This window comes from Elephantulus edwardii, unplaced genomic scaffold, assembly GCF_000299155.1.
Source record: "Elephantulus edwardii isolate Elephantulus edwardi_28Jun2011 unplaced genomic scaffold, EleEdw1.0 scaffold00138, whole genome shotgun sequence".
Classification (NCBI taxonomy): domain Eukaryota; kingdom Metazoa; phylum Chordata; class Mammalia; order Macroscelidea; family Macroscelididae; genus Elephantulus; species Elephantulus edwardii.
Genome location: NW_006399888.1, coordinates 1,088,050 through 1,112,150, shown reverse-complemented (window position 1 = coordinate 1,112,150; position 24,101 = coordinate 1,088,050). Strand labels below are relative to the sequence as shown.

General features: G+C 52.5%; 2 protein-coding genes across 2 annotated transcripts in view; both read left to right on the top strand.

The window, feature by feature from the left end:
* The window catches only part of SIGLEC1 (sialic acid binding Ig-like lectin 1, sialoadhesin), a 32,799-nt gene extending 22,763 nt beyond the window's left edge, over positions 1-10,036 (top strand). Inside the window, exon 21 of the mRNA XM_006894259.1 lies at positions 9,854-10,036. Coding sequence (XP_006894321.1) covers positions 9,854-10,036 — 183 coding nt within the window. The remainder of the gene's footprint in view (positions 1-9,853) is intronic.
* A 37-nt stretch (positions 10,037-10,073) lies between these two features.
* Positions 10,074-23,565, top strand: ADAM33 (ADAM metallopeptidase domain 33). Its single transcript, XM_006894258.1, has 23 exons — positions 10,074-10,164; positions 12,429-12,508; positions 14,598-14,648; positions 14,798-14,874; positions 17,371-17,373; positions 17,429-17,504; positions 17,719-17,795; positions 17,877-18,066; positions 18,228-18,293; positions 18,380-18,451; positions 18,602-18,768; positions 18,865-18,949; positions 19,022-19,164; positions 19,888-20,071; positions 20,179-20,268; positions 20,496-20,691; positions 20,848-20,956; positions 21,050-21,248; positions 21,334-21,411; positions 21,488-21,596; positions 21,674-21,821; positions 23,271-23,347; positions 23,528-23,565. The coding sequence occupies exons 1-23, from the start codon at positions 10,074-10,076 to the stop codon at positions 23,563-23,565; spliced, it is 2,406 nt and encodes an 801-aa protein (XP_006894320.1).
* The last annotated feature ends 536 nt before the right edge of the window (positions 23,566-24,101 follow it).

Below are 24,101 nucleotides of genomic sequence, written 5' to 3'. Positions count from 1 at the left end.
GTTCTGCTAGCAGGCCTAGGCTAAGGGCTGGGCTCTGGCTCTGTGGGGTGCTCATTCAAGTTTAGCTTCATCTCACGCTGGTCTCTGAGTCTCTGCCACTTCTGCTGCTACCTCTGGTCTGGACTCAACATCTCACAGGGGGCCCCTGGCCCAAGAAAATGTGCTACACTTTCTGCTTCTTTTTCCTTGACTCTTGTCTTCTGCCTCTGAAACTGCTTACCTAAGCCAGACAGGATGGCAAAATGGACCAATGTCTTCACTTAGTAGTCTCTATGCCTTATTTGCATTTCCCACCAAAAGGGCACTATTTACCTTATATTAGTAGGAAGCTAATGAATTACCTTGGTAGGACCACAAATACCCCACATTTGTATAGCTCTACCCAGCCATATGGTGAAAGCCAAAACCAACAACTATGGAAGCCTTGTTGAGCAATCTTCTGCACTACAGTGATTCTCAGAGGAGGAAGCCAGACGCTGTCAGAGCATACTCCGTATGGCTCTATTTTTGTGACATTTAAGATTAGGTGAAGCTAATTGATGGTGAAAGAACTTCATCTTACTTGGATCCATAATCAGTACACTTGATACCAGCAGTCAGGCAATCAGGAGATATATTGCACCGGGAAAGTCTGCAGTCAGGAACCTCTCCAAATTACTGAGGAGCAATGATGTCTGTTTGAGGATTAAGGTGCACTTGATTCAGGCCATGGTCTTGTCAGTCACTTGCTATGCATCTGAGAGCTGGACAATGAATAAGGAAGATAGGAGAGGAAATTGATGCCTTTGAATGTGGTGTTGGAGAACAGAGCTAGATATCCTATAAACTGTCAGGAGAACAAACAGCAATGTCTTGGAGAGGGTGCAGCCAGAGTGCTCCTTGGAGGCAAAGATGGTGAAGCTTCATCTCACATACTTAGGGTATGTTGCTAGGAGAGATTATTCCTTGGAGAATGACGTCATGCTTGGAAAGGGGAGGGTCAGGAAAGAGAGGAAAACCAGGAGAATAGATTCAGTGACTGTTGCAAAGGCTCAAGTGTGTCATGAAGTGTGAGGATGGCACAGGATGGGACAAGGTTCAGCTCTTTTGTTCATGGGGTCATACTTGACTCCACAGCACCTAACAACAAGGGGGAAGATGGAGTTCAACTAGTAGGAAAAATCCATGAGCTTGGCTGCTGACTGAAATGTTGGAGTTCAAGTCCTCCAAGAGGTGCCTCAGGAGAAAGGCCTGGGAGTCTAGTCCAGAGAAAACAAAACCACAGAGCAACATTCTGCTCTGGCAAACGTGGGGTCACCATGAGTTAGTTAGAACTGTTGATAGCAACTGGTTTGATTTTGGGGTTTGTTTGTTTGTTTGTTTGGGTTTTCTTTTTGAAGTGAGAGGAGTGGAAGAAGCAAAAGTAGGTCGTTATTAAGAGGCCACAACAGAGATTTCTAGGCAGCTGAGAGTGTACTATTTCTTAGGCTTGAGTTCGTTACATAAATGTGTTGTTATGTGCTGTTGAGTCGCTTGTGACTCATAGTGAGTCTATGTACCCTGAGACCTGCTCTATCCTGTGCCAACTTTATTGTCTCTGACACACCTACCCTCATTACCCCAGTCACTGAATCAATTCATCTCATTGAGGGTCTTCCTCTCTTTCTCTGCCCCTCCACCCTTCCAAGGAGGATGTCCTCTCCATGGACTGGTCCCTCCTTGCAACATGCCCAAAGTACGTCAGACACAGCCTCAGAATCCTTGCCTCGGAGGAGCAGCCTGGTTACATCCTCTCTAGGAAGAACTTTTTGTTCTCCTGGCAGTCCTTGGTATATTCAATACTCTTCTCCAGCATCACAGCTCAGAGGCACCAATTCTCTTTCTATCATCCCTTAGTAATTTTCCAGCTCTCTGATGCATAGCAAGCAATGTGAAGACTATGGCCTGAATCAGGCACACCTGTCTCCAGCCTGACGTCATTGCTCTTCAATATTCTGGAGAGGTCTCTGACAGCACACTTTCCCAGTGCAATTTGCCTCCTGATTTCCTGGCTGCTGGTACCAAGAGTGTTGATTGTGGAGACAAACTAAAGTTGTTAACAAACTTAATCTCTTCACCATCTATCATAATGCTGCCAATCAGCCCTGAAATGTTAAATTTTTGAAAATCTGTTGAGCTGGTCACTTAAGAGGTGCATGTTGCAGAATACATATTATACTTCAATGAGAAAGTCCCTAACTTTCCTCAGCTCTCCTGTTGGGTACTAAGGTCAATCTGCCCATGTCCTGGCTAATCCTTTTAAGCACCAATTGGCCTTGCTAAAAGACCCCTCATGTCCACTAAAAGCAGCAGCTGTCAGCGATGGAGCCTTGACTGTGCCATGGGCCCCTCCCCACCACCCCACCCCCACCAGCCCTTTCTGGTCCACCAAGTCCATCTGTCACCTCCCCGGGCTGGAGGGGGCAGGGCCTCCTGCAGACACTGTTCCAGATCACTCCTCCGGATGAGTCATGTTTACAGATGGTGGGAGTTTCCTTTAAAGCACTCCTCAACTTAATTCTCTCCTTTGCCTTGTTCCCAGAGCGTTTCCCTTTACCTCTTTGAAGAGGAAGCCAACACAGCGTATGACAATGAGTCTTTCTCACCATGCGATCAGGGGTGAAGATGGAGCTACCCAATGGTACATCTAGAATCCACCTTCCTCAGCTTTGGTCCCACGGCCCCTCTCCACCTCCACAACCTCAAAACATAAACAGAGCGTTTCTCTGAAAATTCTGCAGAAAATTCCTCAGACCCCCTGGGACCTACTCATCTGGAGCTGGCAGGCATCGGCTTTGCAAGCACAACTGCGAGCCCCACATGGCTGTTAGGCTAACTGTCCACCTTGTTTTGTTAGCACCACTTGTGCACCAGATTCAGGACCGTGAATGAGACACAGCCTCCAGACCTCACAGGGCTCACAGCCAGGGGGAGAAGAATGAAGAAATGGGCAACTACAGAGCCATCTGGGCTGCAGCGCAGCAACTAGTGCGGGGGGGGGTGGTGGTGGGTGTTAACTCAGCTCTGGGTCGTTAAAGCTGGGCTCTGAAGTATGCACAGGACTCTGCCCCTCACCTTATCCTTGTCAGAGAAGCTCCTTAAGGGACCTACCTTCCTCTTCCCCCTGATGACCACATCAAAGTCCCCTTCTCCTACTTTGTAGAGTCTTGCTTTGGACAGAGTGGAGAGGTCCACGGAGGGTCCTCTCTGGGGTCCACTCTGCTGTTCTGATCGTCGGCTTCTCTAGCTTGAGCCACCACCCGAAGCATCATCAGGCTGCACGTTGGCCTCATCCTCTCACTGTCTGTGGTCTCTGGGGCTGTCTTGCTTATCTTACTTGTTTTCTTTCTCAGATCTGTTTTTACGACCGTGGCTAAGCCCCGGGATCCGCACTCTCTTTTAGAATTGTTCTTCTCAATTTAAATAGAGGCCTAGGTCTCTGTCCACCATTCTTCTTCAAATCCTTCCATAGTGAAAGAAGAGATGTCCCTTGCTGGCTCTGACGGGCTGCCTCACGTTCTGTCCTCAGCTCACCTGTCAGGAGGCTCTGGGAATTCAGTCCTGAGGGCTGTCTGCTGCTCTCAGCGTGCATGGTGACCCCAGTTAATCATCACAGGGTGATACCAGCCTGGCCGGTCTGTATGAAAGCTCATAACATGACCAGAGTCTCCATTGTCTGTATTAGATCTGATTCCTTGAGAAAATTCACATGCAAGTGATTTATAAAAGATGTTTCCTCAGGGGAGATGAGCCAAACAATGGAGAAGCAGGATAGGCAAAAGGAAGACCTGAGGGATAGAAGAACCTGATGTCTGAACTTTTTTGTTTGTTTTTAAACATTTCTCCGACTAGAAACACTCAAATATCCAGTAACAGTAGAAGGGATGAAAAAAAAAATAGTGGTCACAGTCATGCAATTGAGTCCCTGAGTGGTACAAGCAGATAAAAAATTTGGTAGTATCTTTGATTAAAAGATACTGTCCATAAAAAAAATGAATGAATAGGAAAACTATGCTACATTTACAAAATGGAATATTACACAGCATTGCAAAACAATGAACTTATAAAATATTACTCAGCATGGAGAGCCTAGAGGACATTATGCTGAGTGAAATATCTCAGTCACAAAAGGACAAATACTGTATAACACCGTTGTTATAAATAGGACAGACAGTGGGAGGTTGGGGAGAGAATAGGAAAAGCATGGATAGATAGTGAACACTGTATTTGATCAGATGAGGGGAAGAACTGTCTTAAAGGAATATACGATTAGGCATTATATGTATGGAAACAATCTGTATCAAGGGGTGCCTTGTGGGGAGGGCTGGTAGAGAGGGAGTAAAAGGGGGAAGAAAATGTGCAACAATGAAAAAAATTAAAACAAAATATTTTCTATTTAAAAAAAGTCTTGGCTATTGATTCTAAAGTTTGTAGTTCAAATCCACATAGAGGTACCTCTAAAGAAAGGCCTGGCTACCTGCTTCCAAAAGGCCACAGTTGTTGGAAACCCTGTGTAGTGCACTGCCAAGGGTCAGAATTAACTCCACGGCAACTAGCTCAGCTTGGGATTGATTCACACCATTGAGTTCTGCCTAGCAATGAACGTGAAAAACTAAACTATACACAATACGCTGAATGAATTTTACACACTGGGGGAAATGTTTTCAACTTACACTACAGATAAACTTTAATTTCATATAGATGTGTGTGTATAATATATGTACATATATATATAATATATATATATATACACACACATATGTATATAAAGATAACAACTCATCGCTGTCAAGGTAGAACCGACTCATAGTTGATATTCCAGTGGATTTTTAGAGACTGCAAACTGCATGGGAGAAAATGGACCATCTTTTCCCTCAGAGCAGCTGGTGGACTTGAACCGCCTGCCTTTGGGTTGGCAGTGCAACTCCTTACCCATTAGGCCACCAGACCCCTTTATATATAAAGAGTTCCTTTAAATTGTTAAGAAAAAGATGAATAATCACAACAGAAGAAAGAGTTGTGGCTACTATCAGACCACTTGGAGTAAAAAGAAATATAAGCTGATTGTTTGGGAGCAGAAGTGGCATCCACTTCCTAAAAGACATGCCTCTGGAAACTCTATGAACTTTGATAAATGATGATTGTTCTAGAAAGGCTTCAGGCCTTTTGTTCATAGGGTCGCTATGAGTCATGATCAACTCGACGGCAATCAACAACAACAAGCAGATTGCAAATGTTTAAACAAATATTCAGGCTCAACCATATGAGAAGTGCATATTAAAATGCACTTTCTCCTTCCAGACTAGCAAATATCACAGATTTGGTCTACACCGTGTTGGTAAGACTGTAGGAAAACAGGAACTCTCATATATTATTGGTCCTACTGTAAATGGGTAAAGGCTAGAGGGCGACATGACCAACTATCCAAATCACAATTGCTTCTTCTACAGATAGACTTGCACATAAGATTATCGACTGATGCATTACTTGTAATAGCATAAGATTAGAAACACAAAAATTATTCTCTATTTACCTGGAGCAACAGAAGAAAGAGGTGACTCAGAAAAAAGAAGAAATTAATCAGAGAAAGAAATGAATTTCAGGTCTCATTGTCTCCGTGAACTGCCACGAAACCAGACGAAATGGATGGCACCTGCCTACCACTACTGAACGTTTTGTTCAAGGGTCCAACAGCTGTATTCTTTTACATCTAGAACTTGAAATGTTTATAGAAGCCACGCTAACTGGATCCATTGAGATTAAGGGCACTCTCGAATTTATTGGCTGGAAACAATTGTTAAACTTTCAACTAAAACTGTCTCATGAAGTCATCTTTAAACAATATTTTAGTGCCATTAAAGTCTTTTAAAGTACCGTATGTGACCAAAACAAGAACAGTAATTCGAAAGCTAGGAACTTCAAAGGACAGAAAGTAAGTTAACACTGGCAGAATGATATAGATGGAGACAGTGACAGTGATGTGAAGTGACTGCTGTCATAGAAATGGACATGTAACAATGGCTGAATGAGGGAGCTCCGGTGGCCTAGTGGCAAGACGCTACACTGCAATCCCAGAGGTATGCGGTTCAAATCCACCAGATGCTCTGCTGGAGGAGGAGGAGACAATCTCCTCCTGTACCAGTCAGATCTGATTTGACGGTACACATAAAAAAAGAATAAAACAAACAAACAAACAAACAAACAAATAAATAAATAAATGGCTGAATGTTGGTGAGCTCTGGTGGCCTAGTGGCAAGAAGCTGCACTGCAATCGCAGAGGTACACAGTTTGAATCCACCAGATGCTCTGCTGGAGAAGGAGGGACAATCTCCTCCTGTACCAGTCAGATCTGTTTTGAAGGTACACACACACACACACACACACACACACACACACACTGGCTGAATGTACGTCTGTCTTGTCATGTATATTTTTACCAAAATAATAAAAATAATAATGAGGATGTTATACACCTACTGGGGAGAGCTGGTGGTCTAATGGCAAGACGCTGTGCTGCAATACCAAGGGCAAGCAGTTCGAGGCCACCAGCTGCTCTGCAGGAGAAGAATGGGCAATCTCTTTCTGTGCAGTTCACTGCTCTGAAAAACCTGGCAGAGGGTCCTCTTGGGGTCAGTTCCCACTCGACAGTACACAGCAACATGCACCTGCAGGAAGGTTATAATGAAAAAGAACAGGAGCATTAAATGCCGGTGAATGGGGAGGAACTGACACTCTGATGCAGTGCCGCAGGGAATGTAAAATGGCACAGCCACCTGGAAGAGAATTTGAGTATTTCCTCAAAAATGAAATGTACTTTCCCCATAGCAGTTGTCGTGGTGTTGAACGTGATTCATAGCGACTCCTTGTGCATCAGAGAAGAACTGTGCTCCACGGAGTTGTCCATGGCTCAGTTTTTGGAAGTAGTTTGTCAGGACCGTTCCTTGAGGTGCCCCTGGGTAGATTCAAACTGTCCACTTTCTGGTTAACACGGTGCCTGTTACGTGTGTGCACCTAATGTTGTTAGTGCTGTCTAGTCGACTATGACTCATAGCAACCCTCTGAGCGACGACAGACCGGAACCTTGCCCTATCCTGTGCCATCCTCACCATCTCCCACATCCTTGAGCCTTGTTAGTCACTATACTGATCCGTCTGGTTGAGAATTTCCTCTCTTTTGCTGACTCTCCACCTTTCCCTGGGTGACATCTTTTCCCAAAGATTAACTCCACCTGACAACATGCCCAAAGTATGTGAGATCAAATTTCACCATTCTTGCCTCTAAGGAGCACTATGGTTGCCCTTTCATCGAGACAGACTTGTTTGTTTATTGCTGATTTATTTACAAAGTTTGAATATATCATTTTTCATAAAGGTTAGTCTTGTTTGCTCTTTTGGTAGTCCATGGAATGTTCAGTACTCTTCTCCAACACCACAATTCAAAGGCAATCTATTTCTTTTCTGTTATCTTTATTAATTTTTCAACTCTCAGATGAATATAAAGCAATTGAAAATATCATGACTTCAATGGGGTGCACCTTAGTCTTTAAACCGACATCGTTGCTCTTTAGTACTCTTGAGAGGTCTCTGATAGATTTTCCCAACACGCGTTTTTATTTCTTCACTCCTGTTACTATGAATGTTGATTATGGATCCAAAGTGTTGACAACTTCAATCTTTTCTCCAACTATGCAGATCCACAGGAAGATTTGCATAGCGATTCTGTCACAGCTGCAGTTACAAGAGTCCCCAAGTGGAAAAGAACCCAAATGCCTAAGTGGTTAACTGAGAAACTGTGGGTTGTTCTTAATGCAGAAGAGTTCTCAGCAATACAAATGCCCAAACTACTGAGACATAAAATGATGTGAGTGAATCTCATAAAGAGGAAGGACAGTCAGATAGAAAAGAGTACAAACTGAAGGATTCTACTAGGACGTTCTAGACAGGTGAAACTTGTCTATATACACAGTGTACATAGACACAGAGATTCTCTGCAGTTGAGAGTGGGAGAGATCAGAAAGGGCACAAGAGAACTTCTGGGGGTAGAAATGTATCTTGAATGTGGTGGTTTACTGGTGTGTACATTTATAAAAGCTAATCTGTGTGGGAGAAGGATGGGTATTGCGGTTAACTGCCTCTGAAAACCTACCAGAAGGTCAGCCATGGGCCGGTTCTGACCTGATGGTCCTCAAAAAACAACAATCTAACTAATCAGCAACCAGGAAATTAAAAGAAGTATTGCGATGGGAAAGTCTGCTGTTAGGGACCTCTCTAAAGTACTGAAGAACAATGGTGTCTCTGATCACTTGTTATGCATCAGAGAGTTGGACAATGACTAGGTAGGATAGAAGGAGAATTAATGCCTTTGAGCTGTAGTGCTGGAGAAGAGTTTTGAGGGTACCATGGACTGCTAAGAAAACAAACAGATGCATCCCGGAGAGGGTTAAATCGGGCGGCTCCCTGCAGGCAAGGATTCTGAGGCTCCGTCTAACATACTTTGGACATGTTATAAGGAGAGACAGGTCCTTGGAGAGGGACATCATGCTTGGGAGGGTGGAGGGACAGCGCAGGAGGGGAAGGCCCTCTATGGGGTGGATTGACTCAGTGACTGGGGTAATTGGGATGGGTGTGTCGGAGATAGTGCGACTGGCACAGGATAGAGCAGGGTTTAGGGCTGTTGTACATAGGGGTCGCTATGAGTCACAAGCGACTCAACGGCACATAACAACAACTACTACAACAAGCCACAGTCTTTTCAATTACTTCATAGGCATCTCAAAGTGGGACAGTAAATAAACATGACAGAAAAATTGATGCATTTGAATTGCGGTGCTGAGAAGAGCCTTGACCATCCCACAGACTGTGAAAAGAACAGACAAGTCTGCCTTGGAGGAAGGGCAACCAGTGTGTTGCTTTGAGCAGAGAGAGTGAAATTAGGTCTCACATCCTTTGGGCCTGTTGTCAGGAGGGCCAGTCCTGGGGAAAAGTCTTCATGCTGGGAAAGGTGGTACGTCAGAGAAAGAGAGGAAAACTCTCCACAGGATGGACCTAAACGTTTGTAGTATACCAAATGTCTTTGCATAAAAACCAATAAACATGTCTAAATACACTAAAACATATTTATCATAATAGAATAGTAATAGTAAAAAATTTAATATCCATCAGAAATAGCCATATTGTCTGGTATGCATTAAAAAAAAATAATCTAAAAGCTTCCCAAGAAGCTTGTTGAAGTCTGAGAGCATGGGGAGAAGTCGGGGGTGGGACGTGGGCTGGGGGGTGGATAGTGTTTCTGTTCCTCTTGTTGACGTTTGAATCCTGAGAAAGGAGGTTTCCCCTCTGCTGAGACTCTTCCTAATAGAATTCCTGACTCCAGATTCTCAGGAAGACTTGCTTAGAACATTTCTCCGTGTTCTCATAGTCACTTCTCGAAGCCAAATCTATTATCTAGTAAATCAGAGCAAAACAAAATCTGTAAAACGAAGCAGATGTTACCGAAGCCCAGCGGCTCCCCCACGCCTGAGTCAAGGCTTTAAGCAACTTTTGCTCACATGCAGGGGTCCCAGTCCCATGCAGGGCTCTGTCTCCACCCCCCAAGCTCCCCACCCAAGTGGCCTCGGTTCTCCCAGTCAGTGCGCCTTGGGCCAGGGCTGGCGATGCTAGGGGCACCTGCCCTGTCGTGGTCGCCCAGCCTCCCTTCTTTGGGGACGTCCAGGACTCATCTGGACCTCAGCCGGGAGCCCCCGCCCCAGGGTTTCCGAGCAGGATTGGAGTCAGGAGGCCCCACAGTGGAAGCTGACTCCTCTGACACCCTGAGGTCCGCTCTCCCCCTCCCTCAGTGGTCCAGAGGATCAAGCTGGCTTCCAGGGGTACTCACGGGGTCGCGTGGGGGTGCCCCACAGCTTGGGGTGGTGATCGGCCACAGTGCAGGGCGTGGTGTGGACTCCGGAGGGGCGCGGGTCCGGCAGGCGGGCTCCCCGAGGCGTGGGGTGGCCGCTGTCCAGCCCGGGGCGGGGCTGTGAGCCTGAGCTGAAGCTCAGAGGCCGAGCGCTCACCGCCATGGGCCGGGGGTCCCGGGACAATCGGGGGTCGCCGGTGGTGGTGGCGCTGCTGCTGCTGTGGCCCAGCCCTGGACGCGGTGCCCTCTCAGGTGAGGACAAGAGTGGGGTGCGGACCGAGGGGCCAGCGAGAGGGAGGTCCTCCCAGAAACTGGGGAGGGTCAGGGGATGAGAGAGTCTGAAAGCCCCTGGACAGCACGGGGTGGGGGGGGCGCTGGGTGCACCTCCCTTAGACTTGCTCAAGGGACTTGCTCCCTCTGTCACATTCTGCCTGTCACCTCTCCTGGGACAAAGCCAAGTGCCAGGGCCCCTTCCCGCTCAGCTGCTGTCAGCTCCCACCCCACCCAAACCCTCCCTCTGCTGGATACTCCCCTCATCTCTCAGTCCCAGGCCCCCTTTAAGGCTGTACTTCTGTTCCTTAGTGTTTAATTGGGCTTCCCTCCTTCCAGAAGCCCCCCCAATCCCAATTCACTTCCAAAACCCTTATTCTGTTCTCAGACTGTACGGGCCAGCTGACATTCACTCCCTCATGCTATGCCGACCCCCTCACTCCCAGGCTCACCCCTTTACCTGCACTGACCCCTTCATCCCACACTTGCCCCCTCATCCCACGCTCACTCCGTCATCTCACACTCACCTCCTCATCCCACACTCACCCCCTTATCCCATGCTCACTCCCTCACCCCACGCTCACCCCCTCACCTCCCAGCTCACCCCCTCATCCTGGGCCTTGGGTGTTTATACTGTTGCCTTGTTTGGTCAGATAGAAGCATCTCCTCAGGGCAGCCGGGAACCAGGGTGGGAGGAAGCTGAGTCTTGTACATCCAGTGCTTGGCTGAGGGGCCAGGTGGGCTGGGTGGGCTGAGCCTCGCAGGGGAGGAAGGGTGGGTTCTGCCCAGGATAGGCTCCCATCTGGGACCCCTGCATTTTTCTGCCCTGCTCCAGACCCCAAGGGAGAGGGACCCTAGTCCTTATTTTTAATTTCATTATTTTTTGTGTGTACCATCAAATCAGATATGACTGGTACAGGAGGATATTTTCCCTCCTTCTCCAGCAGAGCATCTGGTGGATTCAAACTGCGCACCTCTGGACCCTAGTCCTTATGACTGTAGAAAGGTTCCTGTGCCTCCTGTTGCTCTCTCCTCATTTAGGACCCCTGCTCACTGCTCCCCAACACAGCCTGAAGCCCCCAGGGTTCACCTCGACCCAGAGTCAGCCCCATTCTCAGGTCTCCCCAGGCCTCGCCTCCACCAAGGTTCTCCAGCCAGTGTGTGTGCGTTGAGCGGGCACAAGCACGTCCTCCCTCACGACCTGGCTCTTCACACCCAGGGACATCCACTCTCGGCTGAAAAATCACCTCTCCCCTGGACTTACTCAGACCCCTCCAGAAACTGGCCCCTTCAGCCTCCCCTGAGTCTGGGGCAGAGGGGTTCCAAAGCTCCCTGGCTTCCTGACAACTCGCTTGTCCAGTGAGGGAGGGCTTTCTGGGGGAGATGGCTTTCAGAGGGGCTATTCCAGGTCTTAGATGCTGAGGGCACAGGAGAGGAAGTGGAGTGTCTAAGCAGAGGCCAAGTCAGCTTCCCAGCCTGACTTGGGTAGGGGTCAGGGTCAACCTCTGAATGAAATGGTGACCTGCTCAGGAGCTGAGGCCACCCCAGGACTAGAGGTCAGAGAGGTGGGAAGGCTGGGCTGTGGGCCAGGTTCCTCGCCTGCTGAGTTGCTGGGGCCAGTGGGGGTGGGAGCATTCCAGGGGAGCATTCCAGCGTCTTCTCATGAGCAATGTTTGGCTCAGGGATTCCTCCTGGAGCCGCCCCCCCCCCTTAGGCTCACTCAGCCCACGAGCACCGTGCCTCTGTCTCCTAGGCCCCCTGAAAGCAAGAGGAGGGCTTCTGGGCCAGGGTCTAGTTTGTCCCCATACTGAAAGGCAAGGTGCACCTCCTAATACAGCGTCTGCCTGCTTCTATCCTCCCAGGATGTGAAGGGGGGCAGTGGGGGGGACACTGGCATCCACTTTTAGGATCTCTCATCCTAAAGGCATCTATCTGCTTGCTACCTGGTCTAAAAATACCCATGCTGCCTCCACCCTGTCCTCCTCGTAAGGGATGGGATGGGGTCTCTTCTCTGTGACCTCTGACCCCATGCCCTTCCTTTGCCTTCAGAGGTCAATGGCGCTCCTCTGTCCCAGTTGAGTTGCTCCTTAACACGTTCCTCGATGGCCCCTCAGTTCCAGGGACATCCTTCAGAGGCCCATCCTTCCACAAGTTAATCACATGCTGACATCTCTCTGCTGCCCTCCACCCCATCTCCACTCTGGGTTCCTCTGGCCCCCTCACCCTATGCTCTGTTCTCATCCCAGGAGATGCCCCCGGAGAGACAGCCACCCCTTATTGGGCTCTGGATGGACAATCCTGGCGCAAGGCCATCCTGGAAGAGTCGGTCAGTGGCCTATCATCCTGTCCTCCACCAGGGCCCCAGGTCTCTGGGCCAGTTTGCTGGGGTCCCAGAGCCACCCAGTCACTGCTCCCTCCAGCCTCTCCGGCGGGCAGGGAGACAGAGGGGAGATATGGAGCTGGCAAGCCTGCACACATGGAAGTCATTTTCAGCCTTCCTCACCCCACTGCCCCCTCCCTCGCACTCCCAGAATTCCCTGGCTGCCTCTGCCCATAAGACACAGAGGTGGGTCCAGAGTTGTGGGGCCTGAAACTCTTCTAGAGCTTCTAGAAAGTGCCAGAAGAGTTTCTCTCTGCCAAGATTAACAGGACATGTGACTCTGTGGACTCACTGTTTGCTCCTCCCTGTGCTTGGTCTGGTCCCCGAGGGGGCTTCAGCCTCACTGGCCCTCACAGACTCCAGTTCTGGCCAAGGGAGAAAAGCCACCCTCCTGGTGCCCCCTAGGTGCAAAATTCCATCCCCTCTTGCTTTTCCAGGATGCTGGGCTCCTCCACCAATCACAGAAGAGGCAGGTCCCATCTGCATTCCCTGTGGTGCAAAGCAGTGGTAGGGAAACCCTGAATTTACCCACTTCACAGAGGAGTAAACTGAAGGCCAGAAAGGAGGGAGAAATTGCTCAAAGTCATGCAGCTCTTGGCCTGGAAGAGAAGACCCCTAAGCTAAGGTGTAGCTGACTTCAAACAGTGGACAAGCCTACCCACCCAGAGAGCTCACCGTCCTGTATTTCCTGGTTGGGGGCACAGTCTCACCACCCAAACCTAGTGAAAAGGCAGGCAAGGCAAGAGAGAGTTCATGCAGGCTAAGAGGCCCCCAGAGGCCCCTAAATGGGGTCCTCTGGATCCTTAAAGGTCCCCCAGGCCCTTGGAGTTTCCATTCAAGTAGTCAGGCTCTGCTCCATCCTGAAGTTTTAAGGTTGTTCTTGGGACATCACTGAGCACAGGCTGTAGTCACCCCGACTGTGGGCATCCCTCCCTGTCTGGGCCTGGGCTGGGACCGAGAGTGTATCCTGAGGGTCCTACTACCCTTACTCACCACTCCATTCCTGAGAGCCTGGCAACGAAGGGAAAGCAGAGCTGAGGACAGAGTCCTCGCCAAGGAAGCACCCATATTTCAGGATGAGGCTGGAGGCTCTAGCGGACGAGCAGTGAAGACGACTGAAGATATAGAGGAACAGAGAGAAGGGCGCCCAAGCGTCTCAGGAGGAGGCTCAGAGACCTTACCCTTGCTCTTCCGTCTGAGTCCCCCACTTCCTCAGCACAAGTGTTTCCCCAATAGAGCTGGTTGCATTCCAGACACGTGAGCTCATGGCTGAGGCCTTGTGGGGCCTGTAGCTGGGGGGGGGCATCTGCTCCCCACCTGCAGAGATGACCTCCCCTCAAGACTCTGAGGCCTCTGGTGGGTGTCTGAGCCCAGTGCATGTTGGGATAAACAGGAGGGCCAGAAAGGGTGGAATAAACATTGTGAAGATGCAGCAGGCCCCCAGAAGGCTCCTGGGCCCCCAGCCAGGCTGCATGGATAAGCGGGGGGGGGGGGGGGTAGATGAGGATTCTCAGGGAGGAGGCAGAGAAGAGGTGTTAGGCAGCCATGGGTAGGAGGAGATGGGGAGCTGGCTGAGGTCTGCTTTTCAGCAAAAAAAAACATTGTTTTTTCTATTGGCCTGGAGCCTGGAGTGGGGGTTCTTGTTTATTGCATGAGTTCAGGGCGGCAGGTGAGCAGTGGGCCTGTCAGGGACTAAAAACAGGATGTGAAGCTGGGAGGGTGAGGCTGCCACATGTTGTTGTTACTCTGTGCCAGGGGGTCAGAACCTGACCCATAGCTGACACGCTAGTGGGTTTTCAGAGGCAGTAAATGGCACAGGAGGAGACTGCTCAACCTTTTCCTGAAGAATAGTTGGTGGATTCGAACTGCGTGCCTTTGGAATGGTAGTGTAGCTTCTTATCACTAGGCCACCAAAGCTAAAAGTAGAGGCGGAGTAGTCTGCATCCTCCAGGAAGTGAGGGGTCTCAGTACAGAAACAAGTCCTCAGACACCACAGCCACCGCGCCTCAGGACCTCATGGTCCCCCCGCCTGCAGGAATCCCCCTGGCATGAGGGCATGGAGCCATCTCTCCAAGTGAAGGACGTGGTGGGCCCAATCTGAGTATGTACTTGTCCATAGGTGGTTGTGGTCAGGACACAAACACCCTCGTTTGGGGTATCTGGCCAGTTTCACATCCCATTTGTTTCCTGACAAGCCTGGATGTCTGTCCCCAACACTACACTCCTTCCCGTCAGGTCTCAGATCTGGACACCAGGCTTGTGACCCTGGAGGCCGAAGGCCAGAAGCTCCTGCTTGAGCTGGAGAAGAACCAGTAAGCACCAGGCGGGGTAGGGCCTTGGAGCCAAGAATATGCTCTGGAAGGGACAGTGGGGGTGGGAGGGGCAGGACATGAGTCCCTAAGGGATGCTGGATGGAGGGAGGGGCCCTGGTGGAGGGATGGGGGGCAGAGAGGAACAGCAGGCCCACAGCCGGCTCCCTGGAGGCTGGGTTAGCCCCAGGCTAGGGCAGGTCCCTCATCCAACTCCAAGAGTTGTTAGCACCCAGCTCCCTGCAGGACATGAGCCTAGTGGCAAAGATGACGAGCGCCGTCTAGTGGCACAGATGAGTAACCTCCAACTAGTGGTGGACGAGCCCCGTCTAGATTCGGGTGTGAGCGAGCGCCGCCTAGAGGCAGAGATGAGTAAGCCACCTATTTATTAGACGCCCACAGGCTGTGAGAGTCAAAAGAGAATCCAGGTGAAGCTGAACCTGGGGGACTCCTGGTTGAGACCCTGACAGGGAAAAAGACGCAGTGGCTGCACCAATCAAGGAACCGAGGAGCGGCAGCTTGTCTGGCTGGCCTGGAAGGTCTCCAGCTTCAAGGAGAGAGGGAGCTGGGGACAGGGGACAAGGTGCCCTGGAGGACCAAATCATAGATGGTCACAACTGCCAGTTTACAGTTGAGTGTCCAGAACAGTTCAAGCCACAGATTTTGTGCTGGTGAATGAGCAGACACAGAGGCTGGACAATGGATGTCTAAAATGGAGCCTGTGAGGGGCAGTGGAGGGGGGGGGAGAGTGTCTGAAACATCCACAGTATGTTGTCATTTATTATGTACTGCTACTCATAACACTTTCCACTGGTCATTTTCTTTTCTGTAAGTAAACCTCAGGCTCTCTTTTCTAGTCTATCTTGGTCTAGAATTTCTTCTGAAACCTGTCCACCATTTAAAAAACCTATTGGTATGTTAAGTAGGGTGGAGGGACAGCACAGGAGAGGAAGATCCTGGATGAGATTAGTTGACTCATTAACTGGGCAAATAGAATTAGATGCATCAGATGAGTCAGTGAGACTGGCTCAGGATAGGGCAGAGTTCAGAGTAGGCAATTCAATGGCACATAAAAACTACAGTATTTTGAATATTGTTGGCATAACTTCTAGCATCACAGCAACACGAAATCCACCCCAGTTCAACAGACAGACCAGTGAGGGGCTACATGAAGTGGAATGTGGCTTCAGGATTGGAGGAGACTCATTAACAACCTGCAGTATAACCCACTTTACCTAATGAAAGCAAAGAGTACATGAGGCACTTACTGATGAAGATTAAAGAGTTCAGCCTTCAGGAGGGATTCAGTCTTTACATTAAAAAAATAGTCAAAGTAGATGCAGGAGTATGAGAGACATGTCTGTCTGTCTGGCAACTGGTTCAGTATTGTGAATTGCATGTTGCAATTCATGCTGTCAGGACAGCTCCCTCTGGTGGGGTTAGTGGTGGTCAGATGTGGCTGACCCCATACTGCTTCACTCATTCCCAATAACCTAGAAGAGAACGTGTGGCTTCAGGATCAGAGGGAGACTCATCAACAACCTGCATTATGCAGATGGCACAACCTTGCTTGCTGAAAGTGAGGAGGACTTGAAGCACTTGAAGGCAAGAATGATGAGGCTTTGCCTCACGTATTTTGGGCATGTTACTAGGAGGGGCTGTTCCTTGGAGAAGGACATTATGCATGGTAGGGTGGAGGGTCAGTGAAGGAGAGGAAGACTCAATCAGGTGGATTGACATGGTGATTGCCACAATGGGTTTTAGTGTGTCAGGAAATGTGAAGATGGCATAGGCTAGAATAAGGTCGCTATGAGTTGTACTCAACAGCACCTAATAATTACAACAACAACAACAACAACAACATAAGAGAGCAAATTTCCATTTCTTAAAGCCAGCCACTTGTGATATGTCTGTAGCACTAGATAACAAAGCAGTGCTGGGGAAGAGTATTTCGTACAGTGTGGGCTATGAGAAGAACAAGCTACCTTTTCAATCACATATATTGGAAGAAGTAGAGCCAGAATTCTCTTTGGAATGGAGGATGAACTTCATCTATGCTCTTTGGGTGTGTCACGAGGAGGGACCAATCCATGGAGAAGGACATCATACTTGGTAAAAGTAAAGAGGATCAGGGGGAAAGAAGACCCTCAGCAAGATGGGTTGAAACAATGGCTGCAGCAATGAGCCCAAAAAGAGACATGATTGTGAGTAGGGTGGAGCACTAGGAAGTGTTTTGTTCTGTGGTACTGCGCTATTAAGAGTCAGAAATGTCTTGATGGCACCTAGTAACAAGAGCTTCAGGATCATGCAAAGGATTAGCGCACATGACTGCTAATGGAAAGACTGGAAGTTCAAGTCTATGCAGAGATGTCTTGGAAGAAAGGCTTGGTGATCTGCTTCCATAAAAACAGCTACTGAAAACCCCGGGGAGCACAATTCTCAGACCCGCATGGGGTGATAAGCCTCATCTATAAGCATGTTCCATTAATGTTTAAGGAGTAAGTCTGCAGGAAGTGGGGCTGGGCTGGGTGGTTCTGATGACACCTCTTTCCCACAGGCTGCTGGCCGGTGGATACACAGAAACTCACTACAGCCAGGACGGACAGCCAGTTGTCCTGGTTCCCAGACACACGGTGAGACACTTCCATGACTTTACCGGCTCTGAGGATGGGGTGGAGGCTCTGGGGGATGGAAGTCTTTGAGGACACCCCTCCTTGTCGTTGCTACTCTATCCTTTTCCTTCGGCTCCGAAGGCCCGGTTAGAGTCAGTCCCTCGCCAGGCCCTCTGCCTAGTCCCTTCCACCTTACCTTTGGCTGAGGTTTGGGACTGGGCACCTTCCTTCCCAGGCTCACTGCCACTACCACGGCCATGTGAGGGGCTACCCTGACTCCTGGGTGGTCCTCAGCACCTGCTTCGGCATGAGGTGAGATGCCAGGCTGGAGGGGCGGGGCCTGGGGCTGGAGAAAGCACCCCCTCATACCCCATCTGCACCCCTCTGCCTCAGTGGCCTGATCGTCCTTGGCACCAATACCAGCTATTATCTTCGTTCCTGGCCATCTGAGGTCTCCACATCCCCCTGGATCCACAAGATCGCCCCTGCACAGCAACCGCTCCGCTGGGAAGGGGCCTGTGCGCATCGGGATACCAGTGACAAGAGCGACCCTGCTGGCCTTGCTCGCGTCTCCCCGAGCAGGGTGAGGCGCAGACCTGGGCTTCAATATCCAGAGCCCTGGCAGGGGACGCAGAAATGCACAGAGCCATTCTCGATGTTTTTATTGAGGCGGGAGAACATATCCAGAAAATTCTCAAAGTTAACTTCTAGGCGTTAACTCGGGATCACCCTGCCTCTCCCCAGGGCAGGCGAGAGGCCCGCGGGAGTCCGAGGTATCTGGAGTTGTACCTGGTGGCTGACCACGCCCTGGTGAGGGGAGGCCCTGGTGGGTGCGCTGCCCATGGGGAGATCAGGCCAGCTCAGCCCCTCACACCCCCGTGTCATTGCCCGGCCAGTTCTTGGCGGAGCACGGGAAGTTGAACCACACCAAGCAGCGTCTCCTCGAGGTCGCCCACTACGTTGATCAGGTTGGGAGCAGCTGAAGATCCAGCAGTGGGGGTGGCTGCGCCAGGGGAGTCCGGCCTTACCTGGGGTGGTGAGGGTGCCGGGAGGAGACCGCGGAGACAGACTTCCCGGTGGGCAGCAGGTCCCTGGCTTCAGGCCCGCCATGCCCTCAGTTCCTCAGGACTCTGGACATTCAAGTGGCACTTACGGGACTGGAAGTGTGGACGAAGAGGGACCTGAGCCTCGTCACGCAGGACGCCAACGCCACGCTCTGGGCCTTCCTGCGGTGGCGCCGGGGCCTGTGGGCGCAGCGGCCTCACGACTCCACGCAGCTGCTTACGTGGGTGTCCCCGTGTCCCTGATGCGAGTCCGGGGGTGCTGCGCTGGGCGGGCGCATTCCCTACACGGGTCTGGTCACACATTGCTCCGCTCTCAGGGCCCGCACCTTCCAGGGCGCCACCGTGGGCCTGGCGCCAGTCGCGGGCATGTGTAGCAAGGAGAGCTCGGGAGGCGTGAGCACGGTGAGCGCGCGGGGCGTGGAAGGGGGCGCTCGGGCGGGGGCGCACTGTGACCGCCCCTCTCACGCCCTCCAGGACCACGCAGAGCTCCCCATCGGCGCTGCAGCCACCATGGCCCACGAGATAGGCCACAGTCTCGGTCTCAGCCACGACCCCGAAGGCTGCTGCGTGGAGGCCCCTGCAGAGCAGGGCGGCTGCGTCATGGCCGCGGTCATGGGGTGCGGGACTGGGAGGTGGTGGAGAGAGGGAGAAGCTGGAGGGTGGAGGGAGAGGCTAGGCCTGGGGATTGTTCCTTTGCATGAAGCCCGTTTGGGCTCCTGGCAGCACAAATGATTTTTTGATGGGTTACTTAATTGTAAAGGGAGCTCTGGTGGCTTTGTGGTAAGGAGCTATATTGCCAACCTAAAGGCACACGGTTCGAGTCCACCAGTTGCTCCACAGGAGAAAGCTGGGCAGTCTCCTCCCCAGCGATTTGGGGCCTCTGAGAACCTGCTAGGGGTCAGCTAGGAGTCAATTCCAGCTGGATGGTACAACTTGACCTTAAAACTCACCCAGCCACCCAGTGGAAGAGAGGTCTAGTGACATGCTTCCATAAAGAGTATGGATTCCTGGTCAGGAAAGCCCCAGAGGGTCGCTCTGTAACCGTGAGGTCCCTCCGCGAGCGGGAAATCAACTTCAAAGTATCCATCTTGCTTGTGGGAGGGTGATTTTGACGTTTAAACCGGGTATTGAGATTAGGGGAGTAGCAGAGCATTCAATTCTGGGTTAATCTACGGTCAAAACCTTTCCCATCCGGTCATCTGTGTAACTTGCGGTCACTTCCCTGTCTGACATCTTATTAGAGAATCCCAGCTCAGCTGGCGACCTCTCTAGAAGCCTGGGTGGGTAATTCCAGGGGTGAAGGCAGGAACAGACGGAGGTTGACTGGTTCCCGCCCGCAGGCGCCCCTTTCCGCGCGTGTTCAGCGCATGTAGCCGCCGCCAGCTTCGCGCCTTCTTCCGCAAGGGGGGCGGCTCGTGTCTCTCCAACGCCCCCGACCCCCAGCTCCGGGTGCCGCGCAAGCCTTCTCGCTGCGGAAACGGGTTGGTGGAGGCAGGAGAAGAGTGCGACTGTGGCGCCCTCCAGGTCAGATTCCGGGCTGGCCCGAGGGCCCAAGGTTGTACCGCCCACTCTGGCCGGAGGTCTGGGGGTCTGCGCCCTGACCTGGTGCTACCGGGCCTGTTCGTCCTCAGGACTGCCCGGATTCCTGCTGCATCGCCCGCAACTGCTCGCTGCGCGCTGGGGCCCAGTGCGCCCACGGGGCCTGCTGCACGCACTGCCTGGTGAGGACTAGGGCTCGGGAATTAGGGTTCCTGCTGCCTCTTCTCTCCCACACTCTGAGCTTTGCTGATCGGCACCCTCGTCCTGTAGCGGGGTGGTGCCTCAGTTCTTGCTGAATTCCTTTGGCCCTCTGGCTCCTCCCCCGCCTCGGAGCGGCGCTTTGGGAGTGAATTTCTCACTGTACGTTGTATCTTTGTTCTCTCTTCCGCAACCCCTGTCCGCTGAGCAGCTGAAGCCGGCTGGCGCACCGTGCCGCCCGGCCACGGGAGACTGTGACCTGCCGGAGTTCTGCACCGGCTTCTCCCCACACTGTCCCCCGGATGTTTACCTACTGGATGGCTCGCCCTGCGCCGGGGGTCTTGGTTACTGCTGGGACGGCGGGTGTCCCACGCTTGAACAGCAGTGCCAGAGGCTCTGGGGCCCCAGTGAGTCTGCGGCGCACGCCCTTGCACCTCGGTTCCCATCCATACTGGAGCCCTCTCTGGTTTCTGCAGGGTGGAGGTAGGGTGGGGAGCGGACTTGGGAATCTGAGGCCCTCGGAGCACGTCCTTACTCATCCCTGAGCACCTACACTTTGCCAGGCTCTCACCCAGCCCCAGAGGCCTGTTTCCAAATTGTGAATTCCGCGGGAGACGCCCACGGAAATTGTGGGCAGGACAGCCAAGGCCACTTCGTGCCCTGCGCCCCCAGGTGGGTACTCGCGCCCGTGGAGCAGAGGGAGCAGGCGCGGGCATGGGGTGGAGGGTGCACGTGCCCTTCCACCACCCTCCGCTTCACCCCCAGGGATGCGCAATGTGGAAAGCTGCAGTGTTGGGCCAGAGAGCAGAGCTCGCGGATGCCACATGCCATCCCCATGGACGCCGCCATCAGCTTAGACAGTCTCGAGGTGACCTGCAGGGAGGCTTTGGAGCCTCCTGGGACCCCGCTGGACCTGCCCAATTTGGGCCTGGTAGAGATGGGCACTTGGTGTGGACCTGGAATGGTGAGCCCCCTCCACCCCTCCCCGCCACCTGGGTCCCATTGGCATGAGCCCCTTCGTCACTGCCCACTGTGCACGCTGCCCGTAGGTGTGCCAAGACAGGCGCTGTCAGAACTCCACCTTCCAGAAGCTGGAGCGCTGTCAGGCGTCGTGCCATGCTCACGGGGTAAGTGACCTGCGGGGTGGGGAACCTGGCGTCCCTGATCCCACCCGAGCCTGCTTCCCTCCGCCTCCCTCGGCAGGTCTGCAACAGCAACTACAACTGTCACTGCGCACCGGGCTGGGCGCCGCCCTCCTGCAGTGAGCCGGGGCTGGGGGGCAGCGTGGACAGTGGCCCTCTGCAGCCCGAAGGTGCGGGAATGGGCAGGTGGGCAGGGCCTGGGGCGGGCGCACCTGCCTAAGACTCAGCCTCACGCTGTCCTCCGCAGGCCGTGATGCCTTCGTGCTGGCCTTGGGCCTCAGCTTCCTGCTGCCTCTGCTCCCTGGGTTCGGCCTGGCCTGGTGTTGCTTCAGGTACCCAGGGTCCTGTCTCCGCCAGCACGTCTGCGCCTCAAGGACGGGCCCTACTTGCAGTAGGTAGGACCTGAGACCCGAGGTGCTGAGGATTCTGAGGCACCTGGAGCCGAACAGTGGGATTCCTGTTCCTCAGGACCAGAAAGCCCGCTGGATGCAGTAGAGAGGAGCCCTGAGCGAGAGGCCCAGTGGCCTCTCAGTCAAGCACAAGACATGGGGTCCCCCAGCCACCACCACCTCAGGGCAGAGTTCCCCGGTCCATTGCTCTGGTCCAGCCTCCATGTCCACCCTCCTGTTTCCACCAGCAGGTGGCCACCCCACCCTTTATTGGATTCTCCCCCATGCTCTTCAGGCCTCTTCCCTCTGCCCTTTCCTCTGCCGAATTCTCTTGGGTTATAACAGAGGATCACCTTCACAGTCCTAGCTGCTAGGCCTGGTACACCTTTACGTTCAGTGCCATGGGTCAACCATGACATCCACACCTTCCCCTCATCCAGGCTTTCCTTACTGGACTGAAGATTCCATAATACCAAGCTCATCAGCCTTGGTCCACCCCTTTACCAGTACCTGGGGTAAGGCAGTGTCTGCCACAGCCTGGCCTTGAGGGTGCCCTGAGCTAGTTGTGACAGAGGACAGGGTCTGAGCTGGACCTGGGGAGCACCATCAGTGAGAGATGAAACAGAAAGCGTCTCACAGACAGCTGGCCACCACCTGGGTCTCAGGGGTTGTTAGGTGCCATTGGGTTGAGTGTGACTCATAGCAATCCTATGAACACCAGGTCTGAACTGTCCTCTCCTGTGCCATCCTCGTTATCTCTGGCATTTGATCCCACAGCTGCAGTCACCGTGTCAGTCCATTTCATTGAGGGTCTTCCTCTCCTTTGCTGACTCTCCACCTTTCCAAGCATGATGTCCCTTCTCCAAGGAACAGCCTCTCCTAAAAACATGCCCAAAGTGTGTGAGAAGCAGCTTCATCATCCTTGCCACCAAGGAGCAATGAGCAGTGATTGGGAATCTGGGCAGAGCTTGGCCTGGTGGCACGAGGGGCTCCCACGGTGGGGGAAGGAACCTGTACCTCCTCATGGGGGGGTCCTCGGGGCAGAGTCCTGAGGGAGGTGGAGACTTACAAAGAACATAGAAGGATATGGCAAGCCCCTGAGAGGGTGACCACCAGCAAGGGGAGATGCCTTGGCATCATTAGGGCAGCAGGGCATGGCTGCCACTGGGGGAGGGCATCTTCCTTGGGGAGCTGAGCAATGCCAAAGTCTGGAGTGTGTCGGGATGCTGGGGTAGCACCAGGGCTTGGAGAACATGTCAGATGGGAAGGGTGAGGGAACCCAGGAGTTCTCTCAGGAGGAGGCTTGCAGGAAGGGACCTGGAGAGGAGAGCAGAGGGTGGAGACTGGGCAATCACGGAGCTCTAGTTGGACGCTGCCATGCTGCTGGCTCAGGGATGCAGCCCTGGCAGCTCTGCTGAGTCACCGCTCCTACTCTCTGGCCTCTTATCCTGCCAGGTCCAAAGCTGACACACACCGTGACATTCGCCCTGTAGAGCTGGGCCCCATGGCCACTGGAGTGCCTTCGGCCCTTGGTGAGTTGGGAACTAGTAGGGAAACAGGGAGGGGGAGGGAAAGGAGGGGTTCTCGCTTCTGACTCCCCCCAGAGGGACTCCCTCCTCCCACCTGGGAGTCCTTGTGCCTCACCCAACACGGGCGGGGTGTGGGGGATGGACTGTGTTCATAGTGCGCATGACCCCCCTCACTGCTCCCAGACCATGAGGATTCTGCCTCAGTCCAGCAGCCACCCTGAGCAGCCTGTACCCCATAGACCTGCCTGTATCCCAAGGTACGGGGGACCTCAGTGCAGGGCCCTTTCCCTCTTGTGTCCTTTATCTTCATGTTTCCCTCCTCTGTGCTCTTGGGTTGGGCTATTATGGGCTGGGACATGCGCTCTTGGAGAAGCTGTTCTCATTCATCACAGGGTGGCGTGCTGGAAGGCCGTGGAGTAGGGGAGAAGTTGTGGATCCTCTAATGTCATCACTGAGCCCCACATGACATGGGGCTCCAGCTTCCTCCAGCCACCCCTCGTTGGCAGGACGAGTCCAGGAGCCAGGCTTCCATCCCTCGTGAGAAGTGAACCCTGAGATGAGGGGACAGGAGGTCTCTGACACACACTCCAGGAACTTGGACGCCCAGGAGCCCAGCCATGGAGTCAGCTGATCTCCTGCAACTTCAGGCAGCTGCAATGTTCCTCTCCCAGCAGAACGTTCCTCACCCAGCAGAACCCTGCCCGCCCACCCACAAGACCCAGAGCACTGGAGGGATGCAGCCTTATGGTGTCCCTGC